Source organism: Colobus angolensis, unplaced genomic scaffold (assembly GCF_000951035.1).
Source record: "Colobus angolensis palliatus isolate OR3802 unplaced genomic scaffold, Cang.pa_1.0 Scaffold18, whole genome shotgun sequence".
NCBI classification, from domain to species: Eukaryota; Metazoa; Chordata; class Mammalia; order Primates; family Cercopithecidae; genus Colobus; species Colobus angolensis.
The window spans coordinates 10073206-10086356 of record NW_012114932.1 but is presented as its reverse complement, the minus strand read 5'-3'; the positions used below and the strand labels follow the sequence as shown (position 1 = coordinate 10086356).

Genomic DNA, 13151 nt, shown 5'->3' with positions numbered 1-13151 from the left:
CTCTGCACCTTTTGCGTGCTTCCCGAGGATTCCAGAGCCTTTAAAGACCTGCTATTTATCAATCCTAAGTACCAAACACACCCTTTAATTGGCTAAGGATTTAGCTGTAACCCACGCTTGAGGAAAAACAAACAAAAGCATGTCAAATGAAACTCACGTATCCCAGGGCCTTAAAACATTTCCCACAGAACCTCTGGGTGACAGGCTGTAAATTACAGTACAGGGTGTTCTGGAACCTGGGAGGGGCAGCGGAAGCTGAAGGGGTCCTTCCGCTCTGGTGGCTGGGGATGGAATTGCATCAGCAGGAGCAGTGCGGTTTACAGGAGTCACAAATACAGGTACACAGAGGGGCTTTGAGTCTGCGGGTCCCGAACAGTACTATTGGTGCTTTCTTCCTCGTCAGAGTTTTCTCTTTTACCTAGGAGGGACATGGTTTTTGGGGTTTTTTGGTTTCTTTGAGGTCTTGCTCTGTCGCCCAGGCTGGAGTGCAGTGGCGCGATCTCAGCTCACTGCAACCTCTGCCTCCCGGGTTCAAGCAGTTCTCTTTCCTCAGCCTCCCAAGTAGCTGGAACTACAGGCATGTGCCACCACGCCCGGCTAATTTTTACATTTTTAATACAGATGGGGTTTCGCCATGTTGGCCAGGCTGGCCTCAAACTCCTGACCTCAAGTGATCTGGCTGCCTCAGCCTCCCAAAGTGCTGGGATTATAGGTGTGAGCCACCACGCCCGACTGGGACATGGTTTTTTGCATGAGGAGAGGATCTCTTTCACTAAGTTCGCTGGGGAGAATGTTTATTGATTACCTGCTTCTCTCCCTAGCCATTTAATACTGCGTGAGCAAGTGCATGCAATCCTGAAAAAACAAGATCCTCCACCCCTAAAATCTCATTCTGCAAATGTGCTGTCTGAGCTGGATACCCATTTCATCTTTGAGATAATTTCATATTTTAAAACACCATTTAAGTGGCAGCCGCTTGTGTCCTGGCTTCCATGGAAAGCTGTTGAGATCTGTTCTCTGCATAAGTGATTGCAGAACTTTTCTGCAGTGTTTTATTATGGATATGACTGCCCATCTTCCCTTAATTTTCCCCTCCCTCCAGTTTTACTGATTTGCTCGTTTTTGCTTTATGCCCTGCACATGCACATGTACACATGCATATTCACACATGCACACATGTGGTTGCAGCTCTCAGCACACCAAGAGTCTAGAGCTTTGGCCCCATTTTTTATGGAGAACCATACAATTCTCTCTGTCACTCTCTCTCTCTCTCTCTCTCTCTGTAGCCTTTTATCTTTAACATTATCTTTGGTAAGTGTCCCCTATGTTGCTCACATCTTTCATGTTCTATCTGTATGAATGTCCACCATTCCTAGACATAGACAGATTTTCTGGCAGGCAGCTCCCAACTTACCTAACCCTGGATATGTTCAAAAGTCTATTGGGTACTTTTTAAATTAATTAATTTAAAAAATTTTTTTTTTTTTTGAGACAGAGTCTCGCTCTGTCACCCAGGCTAGAGTGCAATGGCACGATCTCGGCTCACTGCAACCTCCACCTCCTGGGTTCAAGTGATTCTCCTGTCTCAGCCTCCCAAGTAGCTGGGATTACAGGCACCCACCACCAAGCCCAGTTAACTTTTGTATTTTTAGTAGAGATGGGTTTTCACCATGTCAATAGGCTGATCTTGAACTTCTGACCTCAGGTGATCCACCCACCTCAGCCTCCCAAAGTGCTGGGATCACAGGCATGAGCCATTGTGCCCAGACTTAAAAAAAAAAATTTGAGACAGGGTCTTGCACTGTCACCCAGGCTGGAATGCAGTGGTGCAGTCATAGCTCACTGCAGTCTCAGCCTCCCAGGCTCAAGCAGCCCTCCCCACTCAGTGCCCCCGAAGTAGCTGGGGCTGCAGGCTTGCACCACCACACTCAGCTAAGTTTTCATTTTTTGTAGAGACAGAGTCTCACTATGCTGCCGTAGTTTGATCTCAAACTCCTGGGCTCAAGCAATCCTCCTGCCTCAGCCTCCCAAAGTGCTGGGATTACAGGTGTGAGCCACCACCACATCCAACCTCTATTGTTTATTTTTAATAACGTTTTAATATTATAGAAGAAGTACATGTACACTGTAGAAAATTTAAAAATATAAACAAACCAAAAGAAAAAAAAAATAAACTATACCATATGTTCCCACCACTCAGCTTGCCAATGGTGAAACATTAGTGAGTAGCCTTCTGGATCTTTTCCTGTGCTTATTTTGGACAATAACCTTTACCTTTCCATTTTCAAAAAAAAAAAAAAAAACAATTATTTCCTCTAATTCCACAACTATATTCGAGTTTCCCTGCTTGACCCCACAATGTCTTTTACAACTTGCTGGAGCCTGGGCCTTGTCGTGTGTAGTTTAGTTCATGAATCTATCCCCTAATTTCCTGTAAACTGGAAGTCATCTCTAAAGACATGATGGGTTTAAGTTAGACATGTTGGGGAGAATACATCACAGTGATGCTGTTTGCTTCATATTACATCACAGTAGCAATAGCATGTGGTTGAGCCACCATTAATGATGCTAGGAATGAACTGATCATTGGATCAAGGTGAGTTGCATGCTCCTTAGGCTGCAATAAAAACGATCTCTGTCAAGCTCAGAGTAACATTTGGGGCCAAACAATTCTTTGTGATGGGGGCTGTCCTGTGCAATGTAGGGTTTTCAGCAGCATCCCTCCCTACCCATCAAATTCCACTAGCACCTGCTTCCTGGTTGCAACAACCAAGAGTGTCTCCAGACCTTGCTAAATGCCCTCTAGTGTCAAAATTACTCCTGCTCGAGAACCAGTCGCCAGCTTAAGGAAAAGTTAAAGGGAGTATTGACAGGAAGCGCTTACTAGTTTATCTCATAGAATTAGTGGAAGCTTTCTCTCAGGGGTGGAAACACCAGGACCGCCCTGAGGACTTCAGTTGTGGGAGCTGCCATTAACATGTGCCAGTCTCAGCAAGCCCAGGGCCTCTTTTCCCTCCCTTGGTCCTACAGAGACACCATCTGATTGGCTCAGCTTGGCTCCGATGCCTGCCCTTTAGCCAATGTGGCAACACACACATTGCTTCTAGGTTCTCATTCCTGTGGGTAGAACTTTCTCGGAGAAGGCAGAGTGGCAACCTGGGTAGGCCCCCACTCACTGGAGTTTCTTCACCGGTACTTGCGGGAGTGCCCACTCAGGACATGCCCCAGACCACGGCCTCAGCTGCCGCCACCGAGGCTGTATCTGTGGTCTGTTGACTGGCGCTGTCTAGTACTGCCCATGCCCTCTTTTCTGCTCCCAAGAATATTTTCCAGGAGGCAGGACTGGGAGGACGGGAGAGCAGCCAGCCCCAACCCCGGCACCATCTCCGATGGTGTCTCTGGTCCCCACCCTCAGCACACTCTAGACATCAGGCCTAGCTCCTGTGGTGTGGCGTCCTCGTGACTTACAAGCCAGGGTGTTGTTTCAGAATGCTGGTGGGCCTGCCTCCCGTCCCGCCATCAGCACCCTGGCACGGCCACCTGTGTGTGCTTCTGTCTGTAAGATGGGGAGTGGAGACAGTGGCAAGGCATAGACGGGACACTGCTGCTGCTTCCATTTCTTTCAGTAGCCATCAAGACTAATCCTAGTCTGGGTATCTTTGACCCAGGAAACAAGAGTAGTCAGGAGAAGCTGGGAGTCAGTGCCCCTGGATGGGGAGGGGACCGACCGCCTGGTGAGAAGTATCAAGTAGTGGCAGGAGAAAAGGGGCACATGGGCCAGTCCCTCCAGGCTTTGAAGAAAAGAAAGAATGGGCCAGGCACGGTGGCTCATGCCTGTAATCCCAGCATTATGGGAGGCAGAGGTGAGCAGATCGCCTGAGGTCAGGAGTTCAAGACCAGCTTGGCCAACATGGTGAAACCCCGTCTCTACTAAAAATACAAAAATTAGTCGGGCCTCGTGGCGGGCGCCTGCAATCCCAGCTACTCTGGAGGCTGAGGCAGGAGAATCTCTTGAACCTGGGAGGCAGAGGTTGCAGTGAGCCGAGATCATGCCACTGCACTCCAGCCTGGGCAACGAGAGAGAAACTCCATAAAGAAAAAAAAGAAAGAAATTATTCCAGCCCAAAGGAGTATTACAAGCCAGGGCAATTAAGAGCTTTAGTACCCCAAACACTGAAAAAACTGCAGTGGCCACTCCCCCAACCTCCTGTCCCTGACAAGAAAAACAAAAGCTTTACAACCAAAGGAAAGTAAGTGCTGCAGAGATCTGTCTTTTCTTGTGATGACCACTACTTGGATGCTGTTTTGGAAATTGAAAAGGTAAAATCCTCTCATTTTCTTGGCACCCCTGCTTTGTTGGTGGTACTCCTGATACACAGGTGCCCTGCCTGCTAGGGAACCACCCACTGCCGAGGGTCCCAAGAGCAGGATCCCACTGCCCTGAGCTGGGGATGGGGAGAGCTGGAGCTCCTGGGAGGTATTAGGGACATTCCCCAGAGAAAAATCCTTTTTGTGCTCACGGTGCCTTCCATGGCATCTGGCACCCACGCAGTTTTAAGATGAAATAGGCGAACAGTTGAGTTGCCTTTTGAGTGTAAGGACCTGTCAGCTACTGAGTAAAACCTCAGGTACATTCAGAAAATAAGCCTTTGAACTGTTTCGCAGAACCCTTGACTGTGAGGGGAAGTTTGCCCCAGTCCTCAGAACCTGTGAATACGATGCTTGACATGGCAAAGAGGACTTTGCAGATGTGATTAAGTTACGGGTCTTGAGATGGGGGGATTAGCCTGGATAATCCAGGTGGGCTCTGTATAATCACAGGGGTCCTTATCTGAGGGAGGCAGGAGGGCCGGGGTTAGAGAAGATGGGATGAAGGAAGTGATGTGCTTGCTGGCCATGGGCCAAGGAATTCTCGCAGCCTCTGGATGCTGGAAAAGATGAGGAAGTGGATTTGTTCCCACAGCCCCCAGAAGGAAGGCATCCCTGCTGGCACCATGGCTTCAGCCCAGTGAGATCCATTTCCGACTTCTGACCTGGAGAACTGTACGGGAATCAATTTGTGTTGTTTTAAGCCACCAAAGTTGTGGTAATTTCTCACAGCAGCAGTAGGAACCTGTTACACTGAATGTATCGTTTTCCTCCCTCTAGGGAGGATGTTTTCTGAATTCCAATTATTTAATCAAGACAGAAGTTTCAAAACCCGGCCTGTTTGCATTTTGGAGTCCACCACCCATGTCTGTTTTCTTGTCCCATGTACCTGTCCTCAGGATCTTAGGGAAGCTCATACGTAAAAATATTGTAAATCTTAAATTATTTAAAAATCTGTATTCAGGCCGGGCGTGGTGGCTCATGTCTGTAATCCCAGCATTTCGGGAGGCCAAGGCAGGCGGATCACCTGAGGTCAGAAGTTTGAGACCAGACTGGCCAACATGGGGAAACCCCGTCTCTACCAAAAATACAAAAAATTAGCCAGGCGTAGTGGCGGGCGCCTGTAATCCCACCTACTCGGAAGGCTGAGGATGGAGAATCGCTTGAACCCAGGAGGCAGAGGTTGCAGAGAGCCGAGATCATGCCACTGTACTCCAGCCTGGACGACAAGAGTGAAACGCCATCTCAAAAGAAAAAAAGAAAATGGTATTCTAAGATTTTGAAATGATTTAAACATGATAATAGGTCTGTGAGTAACTGGTTTCCCTTTAACTGTATATGGGGCTAAGCAAGAAATATGGATGGTGCTTTTTTTTGTTTGATGGGTCTTTCTTGGTCTCCTAGGCTGGAGTGCAGTGATGCAAACATAGCTCACTGCAGCCTCAACTTCGCTGGGACCACAGGCCCAGGCCACCACACCCAGCTGATATTTTAACGTTTTGTAGAAACCGGGTCTCCCTTTGTTGCCCAGGCTGGTCTGGAACTCCTGGCCTCAAGTAATCCTCCTGCCTCCGCCTTCCAAAGTGCTGGAATTACAGGTGTGAGCACTGTGCCTGGCCAGATGGTGCTTTCTGAATCAGAGAAGATAAAATGGATATAGGACCAGGGCAGAAGAGTGACAGCATCTAGCACACTCTTGAGTTGCTTTGCTGAAAGCTCATTGCTCAGAAGGGAGGAAAAGTGGATGTTGTGAATTCATTTCCTTCAGAAAAACAGGTGCTGAACATGCTACCACCACATAAACCCCTGCCTATTTCCACCAAGAACCTTGGAAATAGGAGACCAGTCATCTCAAGTTTATAAAAGCCCCAGAAAGGACATTGCCAGATTAGAACAAAGGCTTAAGGAAAGATTTTGGAAGATTCAGAGGCCTGAAGGAAATAAGCACAAGGCCAGAGAACCTAACAAAAACACACTAAACTTTAAAAACCATGGTACTTAGAGAGTAAAGTTAAATGATTCCGTTTAAGGAAGGAAAGGAGGTTTCTAAAGACAGCAGCCAGCGGGACTGACTGCTTTGCAGGTTCATTTCTGATGAGCTGAAACTGTAAGCAGGTGTTAGGCAGGATAGAAAGACAGATACCAAGGAGCCTGCCAAGAAAATGAATGGCCAGCGTGCACTGCACCAGTGTGCAGAAAATGGTAACGCAACAAGAAGGACCATTTCAGTTCTCCAGCTGGCCAGTGCTTAGAGGCAAGGCAGCATGGTGAGCGGCCTTCAGAGAGAAGCATGAGCACTCGGCAGTTCTCTGTCATCTGCTCCCCATGGCGCAGCAGTGACTCTACTCCGGAGACCAGATAGAACAACATAGCAAAGGAAAAAATGGAGCCAGGATGGTCAAGAGAGAATAAAAGAACACCTGGTGGCTTAAAGCAGTTCAAGGCTAGGCCCATGAGACTATAGCCCAGGGGCAACACGACCTTCATAGGAGCGCTTCTGAACTTTCGCTTTAATAAACCCTAGCAGGATCCCAGAGTGGTCACTGAGCAGGGCCAAAATCTGAAAAGGGCCAGTGTTTCTCGACTTTTCCAAGAGTAGGTAACAAGGAATTGGAGCAACATTATGTTGCGAGCCTCACTGCCCATCCAGGGCTAGACCTCAGAATGGATTATTAAACAAGTGGCTTGTGAACCTAGAGGGAAGAAAAGATAGTGAGGACTCAGGGGCAGCGTGGGGAGGACTTCTAACCCCAAGTCCTGTTAGCTTCATTCACTTCATTCACTTTGGACACATTGGGAGATCAGGGCTTTGTCCGCCACCATGCCCAGGTAATTTTTGTATTTTTAGTAGAGATGGGGTTTCGTCATGTTGGCCAGGCTGGTCTCAGACTCCTGACCTCAGGTGATCCACCTGCCTTGGCCTCCCAAAGTGCTGGGATTACAGGCGTGAACCACCGCGCCCAGCCAATAAGTGATATTTTCACTGGAGTCTAGATCCTTCCTCGTGCTAAATTTTGTAATTAAATCTCACAAGAAAATAAAAAGCAATAGCATAAGTTCTCACTTCTCTTTCCTGTGTAACTCTCATTGCCGTTTTAAAATCTTGAGAGCTGTCATCTTGGTAACTAAGTATTTAGGTCAGTATCTCAGAGTTGGTGTGATGCCAGGATGACAAAGCCCTGGAGTGGGGATCCCAGGTGGAACCAGGAGCAACCTGCAGTGGCTTCCCCACTCCTACCCCTCAGGCTGGGCTAGGGGCCCTGGTTCTGCCCTGTCTTAAGAGTGGCCACACCTCAGCCTAGTTTTCAACTCCTTAAAGCAAAACAGTATCTCCTCTGGGTCAGGAGGCTAAGCAGGTAGAAACATGTGCAAGGAAGATTTTCAGAGCAATGGGCTCCTTTCCTGCAAGGAATCAAGACTCCTGTGGTAAGGGGGTTGCCAGGAAAAGGACAGAATAAAGCAGCAGCCCATTCCACTGAGATGAGTGTCATCATCAGCATCTTCTACTGGGTCCAAGTTTCTTTATGTGGAAAGTGGATTACCCACCTCAAGGCCGCCAAGTCCTCTCATCTCTCCATGCTGTTTTCTCTGGAAGTGTTGAATAATGCCCCTACTGCTGCTACTGCTATTGCTTGATTTGCAAGAGAAGCAGCAAAGTGCACAATAAAAATAATTATCCCATGGTCATCTTCTGCTTCTCGGGCTCTAACCCGTCTGGACATCAGGGGCCTCTTTGAGGCCCTCGGACCACGTGTTTACAACACTGGCTGTCGTACAGGCACCGGGCATCCCCTGCCAGCTCTCGCCCATGGACGGAAGGCACAAATGCCTGTGTCAGCTGATTAAAATGTTCTCAGTCAACGTGTCTAGACAAGTATCCACTTATCTTACACCCAGAAATGATTGTGGCCATAGCTACGTTTAGCCATAACATTGACCTGCTTGTTAACATTGTTCCTGAGTTGCTGCCTCCCCCTCATTCTCTTTTGTCTTCCCATTCAGTGGCTTCTGTGTGTGTTTTAATACCTGTTTTGTTAGATTTCTGTTTCAATTCAACAGATTGTTTTAAGGCTGGAGGAAAGGAAACCGTGCCAAAAGACCAGGTGTCCATGCTTTCAGAAATGCAGAAATGGACAGCTTTTCTTTATTGCACATCTTGCAGGAGTCAAGGGCTAATGTTGTTTATGTCTCTGACTCTATGATGGCAGCTCCAACAGGTGGCACAGGGCAGTACACTAGCCTTCCAGATCTCCACCAGCCTCCCCCGAACCATCACAGATCAACACCCAAGTTCAAGTAAAAGCTACATGCCTGCCCTCCAGGTGCCCATCCCCGCCTGTCTGTAGCCTCGTATCTCTGTCCCACACACTCCTGTGGCCACCAAAGGTGACCCGGAGCTTCTGATGAAGGGTACCTATTGGCAAGGTTGTGCCTCCCGTTGGTCAATGTATGCGTTCCATCCAAGAGGACAGAAATTGGGTTCTCACCGACACAATCAAACTTGAAATACCCAGAGACACTTTTTCTACTAAAAGAAACAAGGCTTGGGTGAATCTTTTCACATCTCACTTTTCTTATCTGCAAATGGGAATGATAATGGTTCCTAATTCACTGAGCAATGATGAGGGTTACAGGATTTAAATCATGTAAAAAGGCCTAATCAGCCCTAATCTGCTTAGCTCCGTTTATCCTCAATGAATGAATGAATGCAAACTGAGCCTCTACAAACCTGTCGCAAGTGAAAAACGCACATGCAGATTTGATTATTGACATAACAAGAGCTGGAAAAAAATCACCTCTTAGATGTGGACATGTTCAGTACTTTATGTTTGCAGTTTGTACTGTGAAATACCTTTTTTTTTTTTTTTCCAGGACTACACTTTGTTATATGAAGAGGCAAAATATTTTCAGCTTCAGCCCATGTTGTTGGAGATGGAAAGATGGAAACAGGACAGAGAAACTGGTCGCTTTTCAAGGCCCTGTGAGTGCCTCGTCGTGCGTGTGGCTCCAGACCTCGGAGAAAGGATCACACTAAGCGGTGACAAATCCTTGATAGAAGAAGTATTTCCAGAAATCGGCGACGTGATGTGTAACTCTGTCAATGCAGGCTGGAATCACGACTCGACCCACGTCATCAGGTTTCCACTAAATGGCTATTGTCACCTCAACTCAGTCCAGGTATAGCATTGTTACACACTGTGTGGCATCAAATGTCACTCTTACCGTTGTCACTTAACCTTGCCCTCACATAGTGCCTTTCCTCCAAAGAGCTGAGAAACTCTCCCTCAGTGACACTTCCGTTGGGTAGGGGAATTATCATCCTCTACAGCAGTCATTCCGTAAGTCTGGTGATTATGCCAGGTGCTGGGATGGGCACTGGAGATACGGGAGGGACAGATATAGAACACAACAGCTGGGCATGGTGGCACACGCGTGTCGTCCCAGCCACTCCAGAGGCTAAGGCAGGAGGATCACTTGAGCCCAGCAGTTCAGGTTCAGCCTGGGCAACATAGCGAGACAAACAGAGAATAAGATGGACAGCTCTGTGTTCATGGAACTGCATTATGGGAGTGGAGTGGGAGGCAAACAGTCAAATATATTGCCCAGGAGCTGGTAAGTGGATTTCTGGGGTAGAGTATGCTGGGCATATTGAGGACTATCCGGAAAGCCAGTTTGGCTTGAAGAAAGTGAATCAGGGAGAGAGAGTGCTCAGACAAGAGGGAAGATCAGGGACAGATCATGGAGAGCCTCGTTAGCGGGTGGCAAGTGCCCTAGGATTGTTTATTTTGGCACCTTTTGATTTTGGTTCATTTGTGTATGTGAGCCCAATGGAAATCCATTGGAGGGTTTTGAGCAGAAGGGAGAACTGACAGAACTCGTATTTTAAAGTGAACACCGTGACAGCGGCTAGAGAATAGGAGAAGCGAGGAGACCAGGCAGCAAGCTGTGTGGTACAAGCAGTTGAGAAGTGTCCAGTTCTGAGTGTCTGGAGGGTAGAGCTAATAAGGTTTTCCGACAATGGCTGTGGGTTGTGAGACATAAGCCCAGGATGACTAAGATTTTTGACAGAGGAACTGGGTGAGTGGAACTGCCATTTCCTGAGATGGAGAAGTCTAGGGGAGCAGGAGATATGGGGGTGGAATTCAGAACTCAGAGGCTAACATGTGCTGAGCACCGACTCTCTGCCCTACCCTGGGCCAGGGTCTGAACATGCCTTGTCTTCTTACAACCCTAACAGGTAAGCACTGTTCATCCTCTCTGTCTTTCTGATGAGAAGGCAGAGGCGCACCTGGGTCTTGATTCCAGCTCCGTGTGACACAAAACTGTTTGAAGTCAATGGAGTGAGGGTTCTAGTTTTTTCCCTCTTTTTAACTGGAATGGGCCCATGACTTTGTTCAGTATTTAGTCAGCAGAACCCTTCCCAAAGCACAGAGACTCGAAGCACCCACTCTTCCCTGCTGCCTCTTGAGGATTGTTCCACGACTATTTATAACTCTTTAAATGTATGAACAGATGTCTAAGAACAGAAGAGCAGAAAATTCTGGCAGAAAATGTTCCCTAAGCATGCTAGCGGAAGGCACATGCTCCCAGGCGGCGGGCGGCCGCTGGGTCGCAGGGTTCCGGAGGACAGCATTCGCATTCTCACCTGTGTGGAGAGCGCCCCCTGGAGGTGTGTGGCGCTCCCGCATGGCCCTGCACAGCGTTCCTGAGACGGCCTCAGCAGTTTAAGCCTCTTTAAAGCCCAGAAAGCCGGTCCCCTTCCACACAGCAGCCTGCCCTGGCTGGCACTGGAGCAGACAGAGGGGCAGAACCATTCAGAGCCAGGACAGGAAGGCCTGGGCCACACCCTGGGGCCAGTGAATAACGATCGTCAATTCATATGCTTGACAGTTTCCCACATCAGATGTGGAAATTTTCATCTGGATTAACGTGATCGTATGACACAGCCATGACCTACCCTTGCTTCCTGCTCCACTGACCAAGAAATAGTCACCAGCCTGTGGGCACGCAGAGACTCTGGGATAAGGCTTGTGACACCCTATACCTCACTAAGTTGTTACATGATCACTCAGTTTAAGGAACTTTGCTGTGAACGTGTTGTTGTTTCCAAAGTAATGGCTCCATCAGCTGTTTGCATTACATTGAAATCAGCTTTTGACCACATCCAAGGTAACATTGGATCACATTGAATAATTATCACATGATGCCTATCGAACTCCGAAGAAGAGCTTAGAGATTTCCTCCTGTTAGCATTTAGTGACCTGAAGACTCAAAGAAAAATGGACATCAGGGTTAGGTTCTCTGCTGTTCACAGCTTCCTCCCCTTTGGATTTCCTCTCCTAATCATGGCAAGGAATCTTTTCCAGGGTCTGGTTTGGCCAAGCAAGCTGGGGTGCCTCTTGCTGAAAGCTGCATTCTTGCCTCTGCTGGGGAATACGTGGAAGGAGCTGTTCTTCGTCTTTGTATTTACCTGCCACCAAAGAACGTCTTGATTTTGAAATTAGGGATTGTTTTCTTCCTGTCCTTATGCTGACGGGTATCATATGCATCGTAAATTTACCTACAGAAATAGAGCACTGCTGGGTAGAATGTTAATTTTGTTCTCATAAGGACTTGTGTGTGTTTTCTTAATTTGCCAGCACTTGAGGTTTTAATTTTTAGAAAACATACTCTCTTGCTTTCCAGTCTCATCTACTAAGCTGTTTTGCAGCATAGCAGACTATATTCTATATTGAAGTAGGCAACTAAAAAATAATAATTTTTTTAAAAGTAAGGGTTTACTTTACATTGACTACATTTCACTTCCTTCCAATAGAAGTTTTTTTGAGGTGGGCTTTTTTTTTGTTTTTTATTTTTATTTTTATTTTTTTAAGTTATGATTGAATCACTTTGCTTTTAAGGTGGTGTGGAGGTAATTTAACTATATGCAGAACTCCGGCAGGAAACATTTGCAAGTCTAATATTTGTTGGATGGCTAAAGACACAGAATGCTCCAGATCAGTGTCCTGTATTTGTGTCTCAGAGTCACAGGTACTGTTTCCTGCATTTAAGAGTGTCAGACATGTAGTGCCAAACCCGGGAATCTTGCTGGCGTTAGGTATTTGATTTCAAAATTAAGAAACAGATTCTATGGTCTATACTTGTATAAGAAGTTTAGAATATCTTTATTTTTCATACATTTTCTTATATGTAATCATTGTGCTGATTCTTGTCTCCTTGAATGCATGCAGGGCAATACATCTGTTTCAAATGATACAAACTTGAAAATCTGTAGATAATCCTCTAGTGTCTTCAGTAGTCCCTTTGTTCTGCTATTGAAATTACATCAGTCTTCCAGGTCGAAACATATATATTAACTTGGTATTAGGAAACTCGAACAAAGGCGGAGTTGAGAATACAAATGAATCACTGGCTAAGTAAACTCTGCCATCACTGTCCTTTCCAGATTTATTATCTCATAGGATGTATTTTAGTGATAAATGAGCTTTGAAATGTGAACCCTCATTTTTGACAGAGAGGGCAGCATTGTATATACAAAAAAAACCAGGAGGTTTGAGGCCAAACAGACCTGAGTTGGAAACCCAGTTCCATCACTGACTAGCCATGGACCTCAGTTTTCTCATCTATAAAATGGGCCTAACACCACCGAGTGTTGTAGCTGGTGTGTGTAAAGCAAGCATGTAAAGGCACATTTTCTTTTTTTTTTATTATACTTTAAGTTCTAGGGTACATGTGCATAACGTGCAGGTTTGTTACATATGTATACTTGTGCCATGTTGGTG

General features: G+C 46.7%; 1 protein-coding gene across 1 annotated transcript in view; it reads left to right on the top strand.

Annotated features, from left to right (window-relative positions):
• KCTD1 (potassium channel tetramerization domain containing 1) overlaps positions 1 to 13151 on the top strand; it is a 195453-nt gene that overhangs the window by 176235 nt on the left and 6067 nt on the right. Inside the window, exon 5 of the mRNA XM_011939291.1 lies at positions 9241 to 9546. Within this exon, the coding sequence (XP_011794681.1) occupies positions 9241 to 9546 (306 nt within the window). The remainder of the gene's footprint in view (positions 1 to 9240; positions 9547 to 13151) is intronic.